At 50.6% G+C, this 22,732-nt stretch overlaps 1 protein-coding gene across 2 annotated transcripts; it reads left to right on the forward strand.

Annotated features, from left to right (window-relative positions):
- Nucleotides 1–1,261: 1,261 nt before the first annotated feature.
- ELK4 (ETS transcription factor ELK4) lies at nucleotides 1,262–22,252 on the forward strand. 2 transcript variants are annotated; one of them, XM_040085456.2, is made up of 5 exons: nucleotides 1,262–1,347; nucleotides 9,019–9,234; nucleotides 10,558–11,487; nucleotides 12,571–12,687; nucleotides 13,819–22,252. In XM_040085456.2, exons 2-5 carry the CDS (start codon nucleotides 9,028–9,030, stop codon nucleotides 13,915–13,917), a joined length of 1,353 nt encoding a protein of 450 aa, XP_039941390.1. In that variant the 5' UTR covers nucleotides 1,262–1,347; nucleotides 9,019–9,027; the 3' UTR covers nucleotides 13,918–22,252. The 2 variants fall into 2 exon arrangements, with proteins under 2 accessions (XP_039941390.1, XP_039941391.1); XM_040085457.2 differs by lacking the exon at nucleotides 1,262–1,347 and adding an exon at nucleotides 8,872–8,888.
- Nucleotides 22,253–22,732: the final 480 nt, after the last annotated feature.

Below are 22,732 nucleotides of genomic sequence, written 5' to 3' on the forward strand. Positions count from 1 at the left end.
AAGTTTTCCTTTCTCCCCGTGACAATGCGCTTTGGGGGAAACCTCTGTCCTTCATCAAATCCTAAACTCTCTGGCTTTCCTTGTCTTCATCTCCCTCCTGCTTTTTTTCTACAGAGAGCTCTGATAAAGGAGAGCTGGAGAGAAGCTTCGGGCCAGGGCCTGGAGTGCCGGGACACCGGGAACAGCTTCCCAGGGGCAGAGAGCAGGGATGGACGGGATTTGGGGATGGAATTCCCAGACAATCCGTGGCTGCCCCATCCCTGGGGTGGCAGAAGGTGCCCGTGCCCATGGCTGGGGTGGCTCTGGGGCATCTTTAGGGTCCCTCCCCACCCAAACCATCCCACGGCAGTGGAGGAGCGGCTTCCCCCGAGAGCGGGGGCAGCTTCCGTGAGCTTCAGCATCACCAGCGAGCCTGGGCAGGGAAAAGGCACGGAAAATAATAATAATAATAATAATATGGGAATACCCGACATGTGCAGGGGGGATCGCCCAGGTGGAATCCAGAGCGAAACGTTCTGGGACCACCACACTCCGCAGGGAGAACACGAGCGCGGGGCAGCGCTGGGGACAGAAATTCGATGCCCAATTTTCTCAGAAACGGGAAAAAGTGGGAGCGGCAATTCCAGAGGGAGTCCTTGGCTTTACTGCCCCGCTAACCTCTGCGCGCCTAAATCACTTTTGTGTTTATTTGTAAAACAGAAACGGGTTTGTGACATTTGGAACCGTTTTGAACTCAACACCCCGGGAGAGGGGCGAGAAGAATCTCTGCCAGCTGTCCGCTGAGAGGACCAGGGGAGCGGGCGCTGTGGCTGCGGCGGGGGGTGCCCGGCCCGGTTCTGGTCCCGGTTCGGGTCCCAGGGGGCCGGTTCGGGTCCAGGTTCGGGTCCCGGTTGGGCCGGTTCGGGTCCAGGTTCGGATCCCGGTTCCGGTCCCGGTTCGGGCCCCGGTTCCGGTCCCGGTTCGGGGCCGGGCCCGCGCACATGGCCCGGCCCGGGCACCGGGACCGCGCGTCCCGCCCGCGCCCCAGGCCCCGCCCCGAGCCCCGCCCCACGCCCGCAGCGCGCCCTCCCATTGGCCCGCGCCCTCCCGGCGCCGCGCTCCCATTGGCCGCCTCCCGCGAGCTCCGCGGGCCCGTGGGCGGAAGCGGCGCTACGGCGGCCGCCGAGGGTCCCCGCGCGCGCGCGCCCCCGGCCGTGTCGAAGGCGGCCGCCCCGCGCTGCCCGCCCGGCTCCGCCCGCCCGCCCGGGATGCGGCCCCGGCGCCCGGGCCGGGCATGAGGGACGGCGGGGGGGCCGCGCCCAGCACCGGCACCCGACGGCACCCGGGCACCGGCGGGGCTCCTCCTCGGTGAGCGGGGGCGGAGGGATGGGGGGGAAGCGGCGGGCCGGGGTGCGGGAGCGGCGGCTGCGGGCCCCGGCCGCCCCTCGGTGCTGGGGACGGAAAGAGGCCGGGGCCGGGGCTGGAGGGAGCCGGGGGTGGTTTGGGTCCGGGGTTGAGTCGCCTGGTTCGGTGCTGGGGGTGGTTGATGGGATCCCGGAGGTTTTTGGCTCCGGGGATTGTTTGGATCCAGGGATTGCTCGGTGGGATCCGGGCGATTTTCGAGTCCGGGAATTGGTCGGTTGGGTCCAGAGGTTGTTTGGATCCAGGGAGGGCTCGGTGGGATCCAGGAAATTTAAGGGGTCCAGGAATTGGTTGTTTGGGTCTAGGAGTTGGTTGGATCCAGGGATTATTTGGTGGAATCCTGGAGGGGGTTTTTTTGGGTCCGGGGCTTGGTTGTTTGGGTCCAAGGATTGTTTGGACCCAGGGCCCGCTTGGGATCCAGGAGATTTTTGGGTCCGGAAATTGGTCGGATCCGGGGGTCACTTGGTGGGATGCAGGGAATCTTTGGATCCAGGAGGATTTTTGGGCGCAGGGCTCTGCTGGTTGATCCCAGCAGTTGTTTGGATCCAGGGTTTGGTTATTTGGCTCCGAGAGCTGGTTGCATCCAATGGCTGCTGTTTTTTTTTTTTTTTTTTAATTCTTCACCACTATTATTTTTTTTTTTTCATCCTCCCGCACTCCCCTGTCTGAACTGGGTGGATTCCTGCCCACATCAATAGGGGAGGCGGAGGGGAAAGTATGCAAATCCTGCAAATCCTGCTTTTTATTTGGTGTTCACCCGTGCACACACACACATCCCGTACCTGTGTGCCACCTCCAGCACCCTCCCTTCCTCTCCATCCCCAAAAATCCCCATCAGGGCTGGACAACATCCGGAGCTGCGCCGGGTTTTTTTGTTTTGTTTTGTTTGGTTTTTTTTTTAAGGAGCAGCTCCCGAGAAAAGCAAGGGCTTTGCTTTGTGGGTTTTTTTTAGGATTTCTCTCTGCTCATGCCGTCCCCACCAAACGCGGTGCCGGTGCGTGATTTCGGTCGGGCTGTTTATTTTTAGGGTCTCCGCGCCTGTTTGCAGGGAATAGTTGTTCCATCGCCATGGCAACGGGGCTGAGTGTACCATAAACATCGTTCGAGGGGAGCTTTTCCAGCTTCCAGCAGCCCTCCTTTCCGCGATGGAGGAAGGAATTCGAAACCTGTGCTCTTGCGGGGGTTATTGCTGCTCTCAGCTGGGGATGCTTTCTCCTTCCAGCAGAGGGGTTGTGCCCGCGCAAATTAATTTAATCTGCTGTTGGTAAACACTGCCCTCAGCCCAGCTGAGGAGGGAGCGAGCGTAATCTCCTTAGGAGCTTCCAGGAAATCAGAGTTTTTATGGCTTACTGGGGAACAGTCTCGGCAGGGTCACAAACCCATCGAAGGCTTTTTGGTTTGGGAGTTTCCCATCGCCTCCGTGTGCCCCGAAGCTTCCCTGGGCTCTCGTATCCTAAAAAAAAAAAAAAAAAAAAAAAATAGAGAGAGGTGGGGAAGGGATGGTGGTCATCCAAGTGTGGAAAATCAGGGAAATTAGGTCTTATAATTAGGAAATAATCCATAATCAGTGTAGGGATGTCAGTCGTCCCCAGGCAGGGATGGAGGAGCAGAGTGATTGAAGCAGCTGCAGGAATTACACGGAGTTGGCTTTAAAACCCCCTTTCCCCCCCTGTTTTCCGTCAGGTTAAACATTAAAAGTCAGGTGTGATAATCAAAAACGTATTCGATAACGAAAGGGGGCCCCTTTGTCTCCGTGTCAGGATTAAAAATATCCCCAAAAAGCTGCTTGGCTCATCTGCTGCCAACCTGAGCCTGCAGCCGTGAGTCCCGTGGAAATCCTGATGTCATTGTTGTCCTTCATGGTTTGTTCCCGATCTTGGCTAATTCAGAAAAGGCCAGAAAACACTGAGGGAAAACTGGAAAATGCAAAGAGAAAGGAATACATCTTTCTCAGGACTCAGAAGCTGAAGCAGTTGGTTCCTGACTCCCCCAAATACTTGCTAAAACACCTTAATTTCATCTCAAGCAGCTTAAATTTTGAGCTGGACATACAAAATTTATTGCAACATTTGTTTTGAGTTTGGGAAAAAAAAAATAAAAGAGGTTTGGAGTGGGATTAGGCAATGAAAACTCTGGAGCAGCTCTTATCATGAGGACATCCTTCAGCATTTCCTTCCAAGGAACTTCCTGCCTTGATAACCACGGCTTCTCCTTCACAACAATCTGATTTTCCTGCCTGGGTTGGGAGCAACGGTGCAGGGAATGCCAGAGCCAAGGGGAAAACAAGAATTTCTTGGAGTTTGGAGTGCTTTTTCCTTATTTTTCCCTGATTTTAGGTCGTTATGAAATAAGATATAATTTGATTACTATCTGGAAAGCTGCCAGGAGTGGGAATTTTTTTGAGGGAGGTGTAGAATTCTGTATCTTTAGTTTGAATTCCTTGTTTAATTCCTTTATTTTACACATGTAAGAGGGTTTTACCTGGCATTTCACCTGTGTGTGCTCTGGAGAAGGACTCAATTCCCTGCTCTGCTTCCCACCACATCAGCTTTTGGATTTCAGTAGGCTTGTGGATTTTGGGGGTTTTTTTTTGGGGCAGCAGTAGACTCTTTCTAAAACTAATTAAAATTGATAAAATCCTAAAAGTTCAGGTGGGTCACAGCCCCAGGAGCTGGAAAAGCTTTTAGGAAAGGTTTCTTAGGAATGGGATATTGCTGCTGAAACTGTCGCTTGGTTTTATTTTGATAACCGCTCAATTGGATGCTTCATCAGCCGTGTCCCACCTGCCACTGCAGTAAAAGGGATGGGGCAGCCATTGATTCATTCATTTATTCAATTGGACAAACGGAGGGGGGGAAAATCCTGCTCAGATTTCGAGGTTTCCAACGTGGACTTGGGCCCGTGACCTCCAAAAGTCTCCTTCACCCAACTGTGTTTGTTTTCCTGGAACAGCCACCGAGGCCTCGTGTCCACAGCAGTGTTGCACAACAGGGCAGGAGTTATTGTCTGCAGAATTCCTCCTGCTCGCACACCGTGGCCTTCCCCAAGTGCTAAAGAATCCCTGGGAATGGCTTTGGGAGGTGCGGGCTGAGCAGCCCCGAGCTCTTGTGCTGCGATCGCAGCGAGCTCCGCTCTCCTGGGATTTCCTGGAACTGACGCCTTGATCTGCTCACCTGCACCGTGAGCTTCCCCAGACCTGTTGCTGCTTTTATTTCAGTTTTGGTTTCGGGGCCGGGAGCTGTTTGTGTGTCTCCCTGAGTTTCCTGTGCTCGGTGCCGCTTCCCAGGCCCCTTTTTGGGGCTGTCCCCTCCGTGTGACACCGGGACAGCTGTCACCCTGCCAGTGCTGCGATGGTTTTGCTGTGTGGCTGTGACATCCTTCCTTTCCTCTGGGCCTTTGTTCCTGTGTGGGGGCCCGACAAGGCTTTTTACTCAGCCCATCTGCAGAAGTCATCAGCCTGCAGATGCTTTACCAGAGGCTGCTGCAACGAATGGAGGCGAAAGATTATTGGAGATTATTTGGCGCTGAGTCAAAGCGCAGGAAATCTGCCAGAAGACCTCGAAGGAGGGGGTTAGGACAGGCCTAACCCCCTTAATCCTGCCTTCCCAGGGCGTGCAGAGGGATCCTGTTGGAGCACAGAAGGTGAACATTTGGATTCGTTGTGCCACAGGCAGCGTCGCTGCTGCCCACGGGGGCGATTGTGCCACAGCCTCAACTCCTCCGTGCCAGCCCTGATTACACCCTGCCATTCCCAGGAAAAGCCGAGCCTCCGGGGCCCTGCAATCCCACGGATCACACAGAGCAGGAGTCACCGGAGGAGAGACAAACCCCAAACGCTGGCTTTTGTGGGTGAAGCAAAGCTTTGCAAAGCCCAGCCTGCAGGAGGAGGCTCAGCCGAGCCCCGGCAGCTCCTGCTGAACTCCCAGGGTCACCCGTGGGCGTCGGAGAAGATCTCAAGACAATAATAGTGCTCTATTTTAGCTCCCTCCTTACAAAGCAGAGCTGCCCTCTGCCTCCAGCAACTATTTTTTCCTCCTGCTCACATGGTGCAGGAGGGGAAAGAAAGGCTGTTGGCTTCTCCGCCTCGTTCCCTTTTCCAGCGAGGGCTTTTCCTTTCTCCACGGGCTCTTGGAAGGGAAAGGAACCTTCACCAAAGGATGTTTCGCAGTGGTGTGTTTGTAATTACTGGTGTGTTCGTCCTGGAGGAAGAGCAGTTGGGCTTAGGAGGGGTTTTGTGCCGGTGGGGAGCTGTGAGAGGAGGAGGAGAGTGGGGCCTTTTGGGGGAGATTTAAAAAGTCGAAATGCTGTTTGCGAACCCAGAGAGCGTTTCACCCTCGCTCATGTAGCAGTGGGCCGGGGGGTTCTTGGGCCACTGTCCGTGTTGGTGCCATGGGAAAGGCTCAGGGAGGGCAGCAGCTGCCTCCTGCCCCGGCTGCTGGAGAAGGAGAAACCTTTTCCCCGCCTTTGGTGGTGCTCAGACAAAGAGAAGCGCTCAGCTCACCTGTGCTGGTTTTAATTTTACATCTCGTGCGATTTTGTTTTTTTTTTTTGCATATATATTCTGCTTTTTCCTGGAGAAACAAGAGGGATTTTATGTATTCTGCTGCTGTATCAGAGCAAGTTTTGTCCTGAAGGTAAATGAGGTGAGAGTTAAATGAGACACAGCATTGTCTCCTAATACACATTGGACTTCCCCAGGTAACACCTCGCTCTGGGGCTCTGAAGGGGCAAAATCCACCATTGCTTTCACCAAGGTTGTTTTCTGGCCCTCCCTTTGGATATAATCTCCAGAAGAACTCCGTATTCCCCGTTCCTCTGAGGTTTCCCTGAGGCTGCACTGCGGGATCTCCATCATTCCCTGGAGATGAGCGCAGTGAATATTTAATAAAGAGGAATATTCATTCTGTTTTACGCAGTAAAACCCATCCGTGAGCAATCCCAGAGTACTCTCTGCTCCTGGCCTGTGGCAGCCAGGGACTCAGTGAGGCCTCTTCAGCCTTTTAATGTTTCTTAGACAAGAATTTTCCAAGCTGGGGGTGTGCTGTGTGTCCTCCGAGTGACGGACAGAATCGTGACACGTCTGAAGCTGCAAATGCCAGAGACATCAGGAGGAGCTTGATCAAAATTGCACTCCAGTACAGTCTGTAACTCTGCCCCTGGCTGAGGATCCTTCCAGCTGGAAAACTGCAGGATCTGAGCAGCGTGAACTCTTTAACTTTTGTAAACGCTCCTCAGGACGACTTAGCTCATCTCTGGGAAAGGTGGTTTTTTTTTTTCTGTTTGTTTTTTAATATCCAGTATTTGCCATCATTTTGGCCGCTCCGTGTGTGCTGCTTTACAGAGCTTTGTGCTGCTCTGTGCATCTCCAGCTGGATTCCAGCCCGGCTGTGACCTGGGCAGCAACGCTTGGCTTGGGTCAGCTTGGAATTAACAGCAAGGTGGGACTTCCTAAAGGGAAGCAGGCTCACAGAATAACACCAGGTCAATTCTGGGATGAAAGCTGCATGGATTTTTAGCAGGAGGGGTGGGAGAAAAAGGAAAAAAAAAAAGAAAAAAAGCCTTTACCACAGTGAAATCCCGTTGCTAATCTGATTTCCACGTTGCATCAGTCAGCGCCGTTTGCTGCAGTGCTCCCAGAGCGCTGCCGATAAGCGCAGCGTGGGAATCATCGCTCAGCTTCGTTTCCCTGCTCTCTCTTCGCACATCTCCCTGCTCCTGACAGCTCTGCTGGGCGGCAGAACCGAGTCCTCGTGCTCTCCACGCCGCCACGTGCGGCTGCGTCGCCCCCGTGGATAACGAGGCGCGGCCCCGGCGTTCCAAACCCGGCGCGTTTGGGGGTAAATGGCGGCGCCAGGCGGTTCTGGAGGGGTTTCAAGGTGTTTGCCTGGTCCCTAAATGCTGCATGGAGCAGCTGGCACGGCACGGAGCAGTGTGGGAAGAGTCTGGAAGCGCAGCCTCCAGTTTCTTCGAGCGCCGAGCAATTAATTTGGGCAAGCAGGGAGTTGTACGTGTGCAGTAATTAACAGGGAAAGCGCCTCGGGCCAGCCTGACGAGGGGGTGTGGGTGTCCTTCGCTTTTGGAGATTGTTCCGTGTAATTGCAGCAATTTACCTGCCTGGATCGATGTCACATCAGCCTGCGTGCCACGAGGCAGGGATTCTGCAGAAGGGCTGAAATGCTGAAATGCCACGGGCTGTGCCCAGAAAGGTACCTGCCCCGGGGCACCTCGCTTCCCCGAGAGCCCTGTGTGAACTGTCAGCTCTAATCCTGTCCCAGGGCTCCCGGAGTGCTCAGCCTCTCCTCTGGACACAGTTCCCTTCCTTATATAGGGCTGGATAAGTGCTGGGCACTAATGAGATTGGAATAAAAGGCTTTGGGAGCAAAGATGAGCTGGCAGGCCCGGCTGGATCTCAGACTGAGCCCTGTGTACACAGGGACTTCAACCAGCACCCGCCTGGCTCCCGCTGCCTGAGGCTGGGCTTGGTGCCTTTGCTCTGGATGCCTTTGCTCTGGAGCTTGGGAGTCAGCGTTTCAATATGGAATTCACCCAGATGGAACCCCCAGACCCTCTTTACTTAGGGGAAAAAAAGAGTGGTTATGTATATCTGGACATTTTTAGCGTTATTCTCTATCCCGGAGCATTTTCCCTCTGTTTTTATTTCTCAGGAAGAAGTTCAGGCTGCATTAATTAACCAGTTCTGGACTAGGAGATTCTATAGGAGTTGCTGAATTAATGTTTTGTCTGGTTTAATTCACACTGTGTCTTATCCAGAACGATGAGCGTTCTGCTTAAAAATGTTTGTGGAAATAGTTTGGTGTAGTCAGATATGGTCAAGGTAAAGTGTTATCTCTCTGCCTGGGCTGTCCTTGGTGGATTTGTGCATCAGCAACTTCAGAGCAGGAATCAACTGGCAGATATCAGTCCTAGAAAGTCCCAGCCTAAATCACTGACGTGGGTAAGACATAGAAGGAATTAAGAGCCGAGCAAAGGCGGTGTTTGGAATAATTTTAATTTAGTTTTGTGTTTACTCTCATTAAAAAAAAAAAAAAAGCAGGGGCGATACCTGGAAAGGAAAGATTTGCAGGAGGGCCTGGGGTGATTGAGAGGGCTGCTGGCAAAGGGGCAGGAATGGAAACTGAGGGGAAATCGACTTGGTTTTGCTCTGGCATCTTCCTGGAGCTTTGCAGTGCCGTGTTGTCTCCGGGGCGGGAGCAGGTACGGAAGGGAGGAGGTGAGGGGGTGGTTTGATCCCTACCTGGGGGTACCTGAGCTGCTTCTCACAAAGCAGCACGAGCCGGAGTGGGTGAACATGGAACAACTGGGAAACATTTTTTTGGGGGTAGTGACTCACTGCAACTTACCCAAAGTGACCTGATTTAGTTAAATGAGGCTAAATATAACCCATGTGAAAAGTACTGACATGTGGGAGGAGACGCCAGAGTTGGCACTCAGCCCCTCAGTTCTGCAGGGAACATCTTTCACGACTGGTGACTAATAATTTTTTACTCTTGCTGGCTGTGGAAATAACAATCCCCGCTCCGTCTTTTTTCCCCCCCTCCTCGTTGTAGGGAGAGAGGAGGGAAATGCCCCGGGCTTAACCTGCCTTTGTAATTGCAGCTCTCTGCTATGGACAGTGCCATCACCCTGTGGCAGTTCCTCCTCCAGCTGCTCCAAGAGCCCCAGAACAAGAATATCATCTGCTGGACCTCCAACGACGGGGAATTCAAGCTGCTGCAGGCAGAGGAGGTGGCCAGGCTCTGGGGGATCCGCAAGAACAAGCCCAGCATGAACTATGATAAACTCAGCCGGGCGCTGCGCTACTACTACGTGAAGGTAGGGTGGAAATCCTGCTCCAATCCTGATCCCTCGTAGCTGAGCTCAGTTTCCTGCTGTCTTCCCTCCTCCCAGGGGAGGGGTGGCACTGCTGTGGCTCTGCCAGCTTGGAGGAAGTTGGGCTGCTTTGTTTAAAGGTGTCGGTTTGGTTTTTTTAATTTCGTTTACGGTTGCGCCGTTTCCTCCTCGCTGGTTGTTCTGGGAGGTTCTGGTGGCTTTGTGCGAAGGGTTGGCTTGGTGTCTTCGCTAATGCAAATCTGCCTTTGGATCTTAATCCCCTTTCCAGAAATACACACCCTTGCAAGGGTTAAAATCCAGGTAAAGCACCGGGAGAGGATGATGATGGAGAGCGCGAATATTGCACCACCTTCAGATCTTTTTGCAGCTTTCTCTTTGTTTATTTCTCTCAAAATAAACATTTTTTTCGGCCCAAAGGGTTTTTATTTTCTCTGCGCCTGCAGAATTTCACCTTCAGTTTGACCACTGTTTTCGGCCCGGCAGAGTAAGAAGCTTTTGTTTCTCCAACACCTTGGAGTCTCACCTTTGTTTCCCTTTATCCCACGGCTGCTCCCGTGCGAGTGGAGCGGACAAAAATAACCCCCAGCTCCTGAGGAGCCTCAGCCCGGAGCAGGTGGGAGGCTGCTGCTGTTCGTTACTGGGCGGCACAAATCTGCCTCGGTCCTGAGAGACCTCAGCAGCAATCAGGGAATGATAAACAAGGACAATCCCGAATCCGAAGTGTGTGTGGCATTTCGCTGAGGAGCAAAACAAGTTTGACAGATGCTGTTCTGTGGTATTGAAATAACTGATTAGCCTGCATTCTGCTGACGAGTTCAGCTGCTTATTTTCCTTTATTATCATCTTATCAAGAATAAAGATGGTTTGATTTGAAGTGCAAGCTCTCAATTCTGCAGTCCTGGAGAAACCCTTTAGGAAGATCTGCTGTTCAATTACCCGTAACGTACCCAGCTCAGTGATCCTTGATGGGTGTCATGGGCATTTTTTTGTTTAACTGCAGATGTTCAGCAGGGTTTCTCGGCAGTTTTTAGGCTGGTTTTAGTATGTTTAATGTCAGGTTCAGCTCACCTGTTGCAGTGTTTTGTCTGCCAGCTCCGGGAGCAGAACTGGAAGGTGCAGGGTGTGTTTAAAACGGGGGGGAAAAAAAAAAAGAAACATTCTTTTTTTTTTTTTTTTTTTTTTCTGGCTGAAAGATTACAGACTTTAATTCCTCTGCCTATTTTAGGCAGTGTTTGTAGGAAGAAAATTAATCTGAAGAAAGGTCTAAATATACTTTTGTCTTCCTCTCTCCCCCCGCCACCCCAGAACATCATAAAGAAGGTGAATGGGAAGAAGTTCGTGTACAAATTCGTGTCGTACCCGGAGATCCTGAACATGGATCCGCTCGTGGTGGGCCGGATCGAGGGAGACCCCGAAGCGCCCGGCTTCGGGGAGGCGCCCAGCGCTGCCAAGGACGCGGAGAACTGCGGCAAGGAGAAATCCCAGCCCTGCGCTAAATCCTCCAGCCGCAACGACTACATCCACTCAGGCCTGTACTCCTCCTTCACCCTCAACTCCCTCAACTCCTCCAGCGTGAAGCTCTTCAGGTCCATCAAGATCGAGAACCCGGCCGAGAAGCTGGCGGAGAAGAAACCTCAGGAGCCCACCCCTTCCGTCATCAAGTTCGTCACCGTGCCCTCCAAAAAGCCGCCCTCTGCCCCGCTGGTCTCCACCGCTGCGGCCGTGGCCGTCACTTCCACGGCTCCCGCCACCCCCGCCGCGTCCTCCTCGCTTCCCCTGGGCTCCGAGGAGACCCTGCAGAGCCTGGAGACGCTCGTGCTGCCCAAGCTGCCCGTCCCCGAGGCTCCCCCGGCGCCTCTGCCGAACCTGAGCGCCGGCTTCGCCCCGACCCCGCCCTTGCCCTCGGTTTCTCCCTCCCTCCAGGTGCCCCCCACGCCCCCCTCGCCGCCCCTGAGCTCCAACCCCGACCTGGACATTGACACGGACATCGAATCCGTGGCTTCCCAGCAGCTGGAGCAGGCCCAGAGCCTCCAGCACCAATCCCCAGAGCCCAAAGAGCAGCAGGATTCAGCTGTGCTGGAGAAGGAATTTGCCAATCACCTCTCCAGATCGAAAAAGCCCAAAGGGCTGGAGTTGGCTCCCACTCTGGTCATCACAGGCAGCGATCCGAGTCCTCTGGGCATCCTGAGTCCCTCTCTCCCAACTGCTTCTCTTACTCCAGCACTTTTCTCTCAGGTGACCAAATTCCTTTCCTGCTTTCTTTTTATATTTATTTTTTCAAACTAACAATAGCGGTGATGTTATGCTTGAAAGCAGCAAGTGGAAAATGAACAGTTTGTTGTATTAGGAGATTTGAAGCTCAGGATGTCACTCCCTGGTTGTTGGGTGGTTTTTTTTTTTTTGTTAATCAAACACGAGTTTGATTCACCACTGGTGTGAATTCGCCCCGAAGCGTGCCCGGGTGCTGGGCATGCACACAGGGCTGGCGTGTGGAGGCAAAACCCAAACCAGCTCCAGCAGGATCTTTGTAAACCTTGCCAGGGGGATGCTGAATTGTTCCTAAACCCTGCCCCTAAATCCTTCAGCTGGGCCTGAAAATCCTTCGCAAACAGAGGCCCACAGAGGCGTCTGCTCAGCTTCCTTTGCTCAGTGAGCAGCATTTAGTTAAAGCCAAAGTCTTGTGAGCGGGCAGCAGTAAGAGCAGCTGCTTAATTTGGTTGTTATCTTTGTGTGGGAAAGGAAAGCTTTCATGTCTCGTGGAAAACTTGGAAGAGAGCAGAATCCAGCAGGGCTGTTAAATCATCCTGTATCTGTGTAATCTCTCCCCTGCAATAAATTGGAATTAGAGTGAAACCGTGGGGAAGCAGCTGGTTGAGAACTGAAATGGCTGAAGACAGGGAAAAAGAAAAAAAAAAAATAAAACCAACCAAAATCCGAATGGAGTTGTTCTTTTGGCACCCTGGGAAGTGCTTGCCTGGAATATTCAGGAGCTGGATGGAAATTCCTTTTGTTTGTGCTGGCATTGTCAGCGGCCCCAGGAGCGGGTGTGTGCCCAGTGCTTTGGGGTTTTTTTTTTCTTTTTAAATCCAGAATCCTGCTTTTCCAGAGTGCAGGTGCTGGATGGGAGGAGGAGCTGCTCTGCTGGGGCTTCCAGCAGGACTTGGGAAAATAATAAAAAAAGGGTTGGATTGCTCAGCGAGGGAGGGAGGGAGAGCCGGATGGGGCTGGCAGGGAGGAGGAGGAGGAGCAGGAGGAAGGAGGGGATGGGAGTTCCTGGTCGGGAAAGGCTCTCACAGCTCTTCTCCCCTGCCTTTGCAGACTCCCATCCTGCTGACTCCCAGCCCTCTGCTCTCCAGCATCCACTTCTGGAGCACCCTGAGCCCGGTGGCTCCGCTCAGCCCCGCCCGGCTGCAAGGTGCCAACACCCTCTTCCAGGTGAGTCCCAGCTCTCCTCCTCCCGGGATCCCTCGCCCGGCCCAGATGTTTGCCGTGGAAATAAAGTAGGAGCTGCTGTTTCCTACCCCCTGTGGTAGCGTTTGAGAGCGTGAATTTTCGTTTTCTCCCGGTTTCATTTCGGGATGTTGTAAATGTTGGTGTTCTGGGGATGTTTGGAGTTGACTGCAGCCCAGACTGCTTTAGAGGGAGATTATTTTCCTTTCTTTAGGTCTGTTCTTCCTGGAAAAATTTCCTCCCTGTAGCTTTTTTTTTTTTTTGCTTGGGATTTTCCTGAATTTTGAGGTTTTTCTGCTCTCTTGATTGTTCCGATCATTCCCGCCGAGAAATATTAATTAATCTCACAACTGACAAGGAGCAGGAGTGCGTGTTTGATCTCTGTGATGATGTGGGGCACAGTTTTTGATGATTTTTATGGAAGAAATCCATAAAATTCACCCCAGAGAAGCTGTGGCTGCTCCTGGATCCCTGGAAGTGCCCAAGGCCAGGGTTTTCTTTACTGTATATGAAAACAATCCACTATATTTAAGAAAAAAACCCCTCCTTTACTTGTAATTCTCACGTTTTTCCCTCACACTTCCACCCTGGCACTGGAATTACCACATTTGCTGCCTGAATTTGCTGAGGCAAAGGGTAGAATTGAACCAATTTGATTAATTTTTGTTTCATTTCATTGGAATTAAGGAATTTAGTTCAATCTTCTGGGTTGGGATCTGTCATCTCCATGGAGATGAAGGAAGTTCCTCATCTGTACCACGAGGAGAGGGGGAAAAAACAAGGAAGGCTGAAATGACTCTGGATTTTTCACCCTGAAAAGAGCTGATAATCAGCTGAGGGGTAATTTAGACCCTGTTTTCCCCACCACCTGGATTAAAGTCAGATTTTAATGAGGATATGGGCCAGTGCTCAGCTCAGGGGTCACTGTGACACCGCTTGGCTTTAAAAAAATAAATTAAAAGTGAGAAGCCAAGAGGATTCTTTGAAGTCTGGGTTGGTTTTGCTTTGTTTTGTTGAGTTGGTTTGTTGGTTTTTTCCCCTCCTTTGTGCACAGATGTGGGAGGGGCAGTGAATTCAGGTGAGGGGTTTTTTGATGATTCTTGTTTTACCTCTCAGTTTCCATCAGTGCTGAACAGTCACGGCCCATTTACGCTGTCTGGACTGGATGGACCCTCCACCCCCGGCCCCTTTTCCCCGGATCTCCAGAAGACATAGCACATGGAATTCCTGCAAAAGGACACAGTGGCAAGCGAGGCAAAGATAGGACACTTCTCTTGAGCCACCTTTTTTGTTCTTAAAAAACGAGCGGTTTGTAATTCCACAGAGATCCTCGACAGTCGCGGTTGTCGCCGTTCCCGAAACAAAAACAAAAAAAAAAGCCTTTTTTGTTTTGCAAAAATTCCCCCTTTTTTTGGAAGAACCCAGGTTGGGAATGTATATGCAAACGCCTTAATAGGAGCTGCAGCTCCAGTCTCTTCTCCTCCTCGGTTTGGAAGATTTTTTTTTTTCCCCCACCCCCGTGTCCAAAAGGAATTTTGGGGTGGCGTTGCAGCAACCAGAGACTGAACTGCAGCAAACAGCACCAGAGGAGGCTTTTCTCTGTGACTCTTGGGAAAAACAAAACAAACCAAGCCCTCTGTCGTGCTTCCTGTGCTCAGCGAGGAGAGCCCTGAATCCTGACGGAAGCTGGCATTCCAGGAAATGCTTGGGAATGGGGTGTGCGCTCTCCGCTCCGCTCCGCCCCGGGGGCACCAGGACTTTTGTGCAGCAGCGAAAGCAGCCGGGGTTTTTGTTTTTCTGCTGCCAGTTGTCTTTTCTTTCTTTTCTTTCTTTTCTTTCTTTCTTTTCTTTTTTTTTTTTTTTTTTGGAGGGAGAAATTTTTTTTTCAAGGATTTATTCCAAGTTTTTGCGTTCAGGACAGTTCTGTGGGATTGGGTGGCGTGGCCCCAGAGGTGGGGCTGGATTCTGGATGTTTCCGTGGCCTCCTTCCCTTCCCGTGGACGGTGGGATGAGCTCCTTTCACTTCTCACAGAGTTTCAATGCTGGAGTCCAAACATTTCTTGTGCCAGAGACCTGTTCCAGAGCCTGGGACCTCCCTGCTGGATCAGCAGGATGGGGGGATTTTCCCTGAGTTTTGGAGGGATTTTCCCTGAGTTTTGGAGGGATTTTCCCTGAGTTTTGGAGGGATTTTCCCTGAGTTTTGGGGGGATTTTCCCTGAGTTTTGGAGGGATTTTCCCTGAGTTTTGGGGGGATTTTCCCTGAGTTTTGGAGGGATTTTCCCTGAGTTTTGGGGGGATTTTCCCTGAGTTTTGGAGGGATTTTCCCTGAGTTTTGGGGGGATTTTCCCTGAGTTTTGGAGGGATTTTCCCTGAGTTTTGGGTTGATTTTCCCTGAGTTTTGGGTTGATTTTCCCTGAGTTTTGGGGAGATTTTCCTTGCAGTTTTGGAGGGATTTTCCCTGAGTTTTGGGGGGATTTTCCCTGAGTTTTGGGGGGAGGTTGCTGCCTGACCTGGAATCCCAGACCCCAGCGGGGTGAGAACGGCAACATCCCAGCATTAATGTTGCTCCTCTTTCCTCACAGTTCTGGAAAAGCTTCCTGCTTTTCCCCACGTGGACAAGCTCCTCTTTTGCCAGCTCTTACCCCAGGTTTTGCCATGGAGCTGTTGTTCTCTGGTTTTTTCGGAGGGAGCACCGACCCCAAACCAGGGGTAAACCTGCTTTCACCTCCGTGGTGTCCTGGGTGAGCAATGCAGGATTGTTTTCCAGAGCCATGGAGAGGAGGTGGCATTCCTGGGCGGATTTTTACACCTCAGGAGGCTTTCTGAGAAGAGCCAGGGGTGAAGCAATGAGAGCTTTCCTCTCTCAGCCCCTCGGCCTGGGCGTGTTGGGCTGTGGGTCTGTGTCCTTCCATTTGGGCATCTGATGTCAGGCAGCAGCCTCTGGGTTTGAGGTGGGGGCGTCAGGGCATCTTCTCCATAAGATATTCCCAGAAAACAGGCGGAGACGACTCTTTCCTTCAGCGTCCTCCGAGCTGCCACGAGCAGAGGAAGGTTTTTCCCTCTCCAGCACGAGGAGCTGACAGTGTTTGCTGTAAATACTGCACCTATTCCATGCATCAGTGGTGAACTCGAGCTTTTCCAGAGTTCTCTCTCTTTTTTTTTTTTTTGTCCCTTTTGCCACTTTTGCAGGCTTGGAATTCCCCTTTAAAGCCGCAACACCCAGGACTTTCCTTTTCCTGCAGTGATGTTCCCTTTCTGTGACACGGAAAAAAACCACTTTTGCGTGTTCCTGCCGCGACACCTGGGACAGGTGGGTGGAACAGAGTCGCTTTTTTTTTTGGGCATTGTTCACCTGCCCAGGGGAAAAGTGGGAGAAAAAAAAAAAAAAATATTCCTTTTTTCATGTGGAGAAGCAGGGAGTGAGCTCATGGAGTGACCTGTCTTCCTGTTGGCTCCTGTCAGAGGCAAAAAATGCTTCACATTTAGACATCAGCAGATGCAGGAGGAAATTCCTGCGCCAGCAGCTCTTAAAATGTGCAATATTGACATTTTTTCCTTTTTTTTTTTTTTTTTTTTTAGTTTAATTTTTATTTTTGAAACGCAGAAGCGAAGCTGCAGGTGATCATGAAGAGCAGGCATCTGGAAATTTTTTTTTTTTTTTTTTTTCTTTTTTTGGTCTGCACGTTTGGAGCCTGCTCTGGGAAATTTCTATGGCTATGTGTAAATAGCAGCACTTTGGTTGGTTCAGGTTGGCCAATTTTACGCCTACCAAACACGTGGACTTTTGAGAGAGCAACATTTTGCAGGCTGGGATTTGAATTGAAAATTCACGGATGAGCACTAACAACTTGCAATTTGATTGCTTCCCTTTCCCCCTTGTTCCCCTGTGGAGAAAAAGCCAAGTTTAGCTGTTGAAAATTTGTGCACTTAATTCTTTGTGAGCTTTGATCGCTTTGGGGTCAGGCCCAAAAAAAAAAAAAAAAAAAAAAAAAAAAAAAAAGCTGTTTCTGAGCTCCTGCTCCTCTCCAAGAAGCTTCCCAAGATTGCTGTGGCACAGAGTTCCAGGTTTTCCTTTGGGAGCCCCTGTGGAGGAGCAGCCTGGAGGGGATGGGTTCCACCAGGTAAAATCCAGCAGGCAGAGCGGGATCGGGATCGGGATCGCTTTGGCTTCTGGAGGAAAAAAAAAATCTGAGTAAAGCAGCTGGGAAAGCTGCTGGGAGAAGGAGAGGAGGTGGGAGAGGAGCAGCTTTCTGCTGCCTTTTCTCCACTGCGATTTTCAGGTCACTGAAGGGAATATTTCCTTGTTCTCGTGCTGCCTCATCAGCCACATCCACTGCCAGGGAGCTGCCGGCTTTTCCTGGGGTCACATTCCTGCCAGAGCCCCGCGGGGCTCAGTTCTGTGAACTGCTGGTTCTTTAGGTCACTTCAGGAGCTCTTCGTGCAGCTCCTCACAACTCCTTTGTAATTTAGCCCAGGGCAGGTGGGGTTAGAGTAGATTCTGTTTTAGTTCTGTACCGTGGTGATTAAAAAAAAAAAAAAAACACAACTAAATAAAAATAATGCAGCGTTACAGAAGCATTTTTTTCCTTAGGTTCCTGTTGCTGGAGCAGCCTTGGTTTTGTGGAATGCTTGGCAGTTTTTGCATCAGTTCGTTCCTGGCTGTCTTGGGTTCCGTGGAAGGTCAGAGCAAAAGAGTTTGGTGGGAGAGGAACAAGGGCCCAACGTCCTGGAGATGGGGACAGAATCCCTGCTTCCATGGAGCCCAAGGCACTGGGTTTGGGGAGCTGAACTCGTGTCTTGCTTCTGGGAATCTCTTTTTATTTTCCATGGGGGGCTGCTGCTGCTGCCTGGCTCTGTTTGGGATCCTGGATTTTCAGGGTTCCTGGCCAGGAGCAGCCCGTGGAAGCAGAAAATTCCCCCATGGTTGTGGAACCGTTGGTGTTCTGTCCTTCCTGGGAAGGTGATCCTGGTAAAAAGAGGGTGATGGAGGAATTTTGGGGTTTTCCAGCAGCAGCTTTAGGTTTAGGGCTTTGTTTCAGAGCTGTCCTCAGCAGGGGATGCGAGTCCTGTGCTCTGGTTTTGGCACAGCCAAGCCCTGCTGTGCGATAGCTCAGGAAGGGATCAAATTCCTGCCGTTGGACAATTCCTTGGTGTCCCTTGGAGCATCCCAAGGCTTCAGTACCTGTGCAGTCTCTGGGATAATGGAGTGGTGTGTGGGACAGGAAGGCTTTGGCTGGGATAATTTCTCCCTCTGGTGCATTTTCGAACCTCAGCTGTCTCACAGATAGATTGTTCTGGGTTTCTGATGTTCGTTTGGAGGGCAGTGACGCTGCTGAGGTGCAGATCTCCCTTCCCCAGCGTCCCCCAGGGATTCCCTGGGGATTCCAGCTGGGATGGGAGTGAAGGGCCCTGATCCCCTCCTGGAGCTGAGATCAGGAGCTGCAGCTCTGCCCCTCTCGTCTCCCACGGTTTATTCATTTATCTCCTCGTTTCCTTTCTTTGCTCCTGTTTTATGGCGGTTTTTGATGTGCTCTGCAGTTTAACCTCTGCCATTTTTAAGGCAGATTTGTCTCCAGTCCATCTCAGTGTTGTATCAAGAGGCTCTCTTGGTATTGTCAGCTCTGGAAATCGACCTCAGCAGGTTGGGTCAGGGAATGTTGTTAAAACCCACGGATGTTTAGAAAATTTTGGGGTTTGGGTGACCCTTTTGGTGTGCTTCCTCCCTCAGCTCCGTGTGAGGAATAGAATCTGGACCTGGAAGGGTTGAAATGGAGAAAAAGAGACCTTTTGGCCTCTGGGGTGGTGGGGTGGGGTTGTTTTGGTTTAAAAATCAGAGTGGGGTGTTGCAAGCAGCTCCTGAGGGTCTCCCACGTGGCAGAGGAGCCCCAAATCCAGGAGGATTCACTCAGGAGCTCTCCGGGATGTTTGGTGAAGCTTGTGCTGCCCAAACAGAGGCGTTTTTGGTTTGATTTGGGGTTAATGAAGCAGCAGTTAGCAGTGGCGTGCTTTGAGTTGGGTGTGAGCAGATCCAGGGGAGCGGGACAGGCGGGAGCTGCTGGAGCCGGAGCTGGCGGGGGAAGATTTTGGGATAAAATGCAGGGACAGTTCTGTGCAGCTCTCCAGGGTGTCCCTTTGCTTATTCCCCTCTGGTTTTAGAGCTGAGAAGCTGATTTGGAATAATAAAGCTGGAGGGGGAATAAAGGGAAGAATTCTAGGGAAGCACAGCAGGTTGTGTCCCCTGAAGGAGATCAGGGCAGCTGGAATGAATCTGGGGGTGAATCCTTCCCCAGCAGGAGTTCTGGGAGCCCAGAATCCCGGGAATCAGCGCACATCCAGCAGCAGCTGCTCCAGCTTCCCTGGGCTGGGCGGTTTTTTGTGTCTTGGAGGGATTGAAATCAATTGAGATCAGTTTTTAGCTCTCCATCCAGCCGTGGTGCCGTGTGTCCTGTTCATCCCTGAGGCATTTTTGGGCCCGGAATTCCACCGGGAGCAAGAGGTGCTGACTGGGGAGGGGAGAGGTGGCTCTGGACAGAGAGAAATCCCTGGAAATGAAACCAAATCTTCCTCCAGAGCCTGATTTTGGTCAGGAGGGCGAAAGAGAGGAGCCACGAGGGCGGTGCTGCCCATTCCTGTCGGGATTCCCTGATGGACTCACTGCCTTCTCCAGCAGAGAGGTGAAATCTGGGCTTTGGTGTCAGTGGATCCCAAACTGAGGGATTTTATTCCTGCCTTTATGCCAGGAACGGGCAGGGATCAGGAGAATGTGTTCCCTGCAGATTGTTTTTCTGTCTGACCACAGGTGGGCAGGGCCCTGTTTCTCCCTGGATATTCCAGTATTTCCCTGCTGGAGCAGCGAGTTGTCTGCTTCCTATAAATTATTTTGGAACAAAACCACCCTAAAGCTGGCGAGAGTTTGAATTTTGTTTCCCCCTCCCAACGAAAGCAGCAGATTTTGCTTGTGGAGCTCTTCCAGGCCCTGATGAGAAGCACGCTCAGAGCTGAAAATTTGTATTTTTTTTTAGATTCCTCCGTGTTTAAGCGTGGCTGGAACAGCTCTGCCTGGAGCACACGTGGGTCGTGCCTGGCAGGACGTGTTCCCAAAAATCCACATGAATATCCCATCCTCCCTCCGAGCAGATTCTGCACTCTGCAGTCGCCACTTTGAAATATTTTGCACTCCCTTGGGAGGTTTTTTTAGGGGGGCTTTTTCTTCTCTTTTAGCACTCAAGTCAATCCTGCCCCAGCGTGGACTCGTGAGTTGCCGAAGTTGTTATTTTTTGACGTTGTTGGATGCCACATCTCCTGAAACAAAACAAAAAGTGTCTTAAACGTGTTTTTGAGTGGCTTTGTGTGCATGGAGCACAAGTTTGGGTTTGATTTAGAAGGTTTCTCTGCTGAGGCTGTGCTGCAGGAGGTTTTCATCTCAAAGCAGGGGTGGAACAGGAGAATCCCGACCCTTTGGGGAAAAAAAGGATCTGAATGGAGGCAGTGAGGAGAGGCTGGAGGTGATTCCAGAGCAGTTTCAGCAGTGCTGTACCAATAACTGGAAGCTGTTGTTGTTTATTTTGATTTTTTCCTTTCCTTTGGGGTTATTTTTGTGTTTTTTGGAGCACAGGAGGGCTCTGAGGGTGGCCTGTGCGTGGTTCCTGGAGTGTGCTGTGTGCTGGGGTTCCGATATTCCAATCCCTGCTTTGCTCTGAGCTCCTTGGGATGTGTTTTGGGGTTGGTTTTTTTTATTATTTTTAATTTTTCCCTAGCATGTCCTAACCCCTCAAGCTTTGAAACTGCTTCCTAGAATTGTGTTGACTATTTTTTTTTTTCTCTCTTGTTGCTGTTGTTGTTCTGCTGTTGTTCAGTTGCACAGAGGTTTTTCTATATAAAAATATACTTTTGAAACGTTTCATTCTCTGTGAACAGGGTTGAGATTTATTGTTTGTAGCTTGGAAAAAGATCCTAAAAATTCCCTTTTCCGACTTGTTTTTGTAGCCTGTTGCAGTGTTACCAGATGGCCTTATGTACGTCACAGTGCTTTGTGATGGGTACAGTAGCACATTTAAAGCTTATTCCCCTCTGGTTTTAGAGCTGAGAAGTTGATTTGGAATAATAAAGCTGGGAAAAAAAAAAAAAAAAAAGGGAAAAATTCCAGGGAAACGCAGCGGTCGTGTCCCCTGAAGGAGATCAGGGCAGCTGGAATGAATCTGGGGGTGAATCCTTCCCCAGCAGGAGTTCTGGGAGCCCAGAATCCCGGGAATCAGCACACATCCAGCAGCAGCTGCTGCAGCTTCCCTGGGCTGGGCGGTTTTTTGTGTCTTGGGGGGATTGAAATCAGTTTAAATCAATTGAAATCGGTTTTTAGCCGCCCCAGCTCCGGTCCAGCCGTGGTGCCGTGTGTCCTGGCCGCTCCTGCAGCGCACATCCGTGTCGGGAAGCTGATTTCGGGCTGGGTTCCTGGCTGGCATTTTCAGGCTGAGCTGAGCTCTTGGCAGTTTGGGTTTTTTGGGGAGCTGGGAGCAGATCCCTCCCTCCGGACCTCTGGGCTGGAGTTTCACCTTCCCGCTTTTACTTTGCTGGGGTTTTCAGAACAAATCAGCAGTGGGAACTCCCCCCGAGAGCAGCAGAGGGGGAACATTTGCAGTGGCTCTTTCCAGAACAGAGTTCTGCATTTTTCTTTTCTCTCTAAATATATATATATACATACATATATATATATATATAGTACAAATTCAAGAGGCAAAGTTATGTTGTAGCGAGTGTCTGAAACTTCCTACACTGGAGACTTTTTCTGGACAAGACAACTGTAAAAATCACCCCTTGTTCCAGCTGGGTGAGCCTGCCTGGGACAGAATTGCTTCTCAGTCTAACTTTTTTTTTTTTTTTTTTAAATACCTTATTAGAGTATCTTAATGCCATTGTGTTTAAAAAAAAATAAAATATATATATATATATATATTAAAAAAAAAAGCTGGTATGTAATGCAAGTACATAAATAGCCAAAGTTTTCAGTAATTGTTCAGTGTTACTAAATTTTGCTTTTATTTAACCTTCCGAGATAACATTTAGGAAGACCTTCAGCGTGTAAATCATCCTGAGAATTCTGAGCAACTGGATTAGGGCAGGGATGGAGTCGTTTGAGCACATTTCAGGTTTGAATGCAATTGGGAAGCAAAGTGGGGGTTTTTTTAAGATGCAAAACTTCCTTTGCACTGTCCTGACACTTCAAAGTGACAAATGCTGCTTTGGCAGTGGCTCTTTGGGAATTGGTATTCAAACGTCATGAAGGTCTTTCCTGAGAAATCAGGTGACTTTTTTTCTATTGCTTCGATTTTTGTGCAAAAAAGGAGAAAAAAAAAAAAAAAGTAATAAAAATCAATGTATTGCAATCTTTTTTTAAAAAAAAAAAAATAATGGGGTGGGAATAGTTAAAGAAAACTATTTTATGTAAGAACTGACAGAGGGATTTTGCTTTGTATAATGCAGGCTGGCTTTAAAAAAAAAAAGCATTGTAGCAAATTATTCAAGTCAATCATATGTTAATAGTTATGTGCAACCAGACATGCAAAACAATTGTATTTTTTTAAATAAATATTTTTAACAAAGTTTCTGCTTATTTGACTGTTTGTTTTTGTTTTGTTTTTTATTCTTTCAGTAGAGAAAATGGAAAGTTACAGCTGCAGGAGATGTGATAAAGGAGGGAGTTCATCAGACCTTGAGGTTAAGTTGTACTTTAAGTTTCTTTTGCTAAATCAGGTGCTATTCTGGTGAAAAATTCCTTAAAGTAGGGAATTTGTTTTCCCTCTCCAAGCAGCCAAAAGGGAGATGGGAATTATCAAGGCCGAGAAAACGTGGTGGCGGATTGCTGAGGTTGCGAGGAGCCTGAGCTCTGTGCTGCCGGGCTGGAAGCAGGGATGGTGCGGGAGCTGCCGGCCCTGCCGCGACACCAACCCCGCAGAGCTGGTCCCAAACCCACCCCTCCCGGGGCCGTGGGGCTTGTTTCCTCCGCGCAGGGCGGATGGAGCGGGTTCTGCTGTGA

This window comes from Hirundo rustica, chromosome 24 (genome assembly GCF_015227805.2).
Source record: "Hirundo rustica isolate bHirRus1 chromosome 24, bHirRus1.pri.v3, whole genome shotgun sequence".
Classification (NCBI taxonomy): Eukaryota; Metazoa; Chordata; class Aves; order Passeriformes; family Hirundinidae; genus Hirundo; species Hirundo rustica.

What these genes read in the sequence shown, in the direction of transcription:
- ELK4 (XM_040085456.2), top strand. Translation starts at nt 9,028, where the DNA reads ATGGACAGTGCCATCACCCTGTGGCAGTTCCTCCTCCAGCTGCTCCAA. An exon ending in CTCCAGCACTTTTCTCTCAG is followed by an intron (nt 11,488 to 12,570) that starts GTGACCAAATTC and finishes CTGCCTTTGCAG; the next exon opens with ACTCCCATCCTGCTGACTCC. An exon ending in GTGCCAACACCCTCTTCCAG is followed by an intron (nt 12,688 to 13,818) that starts GTGAGTCCCAGC and finishes TTTACCTCTCAG; the next exon opens with TTTCCATCAGTGCTGAACAG.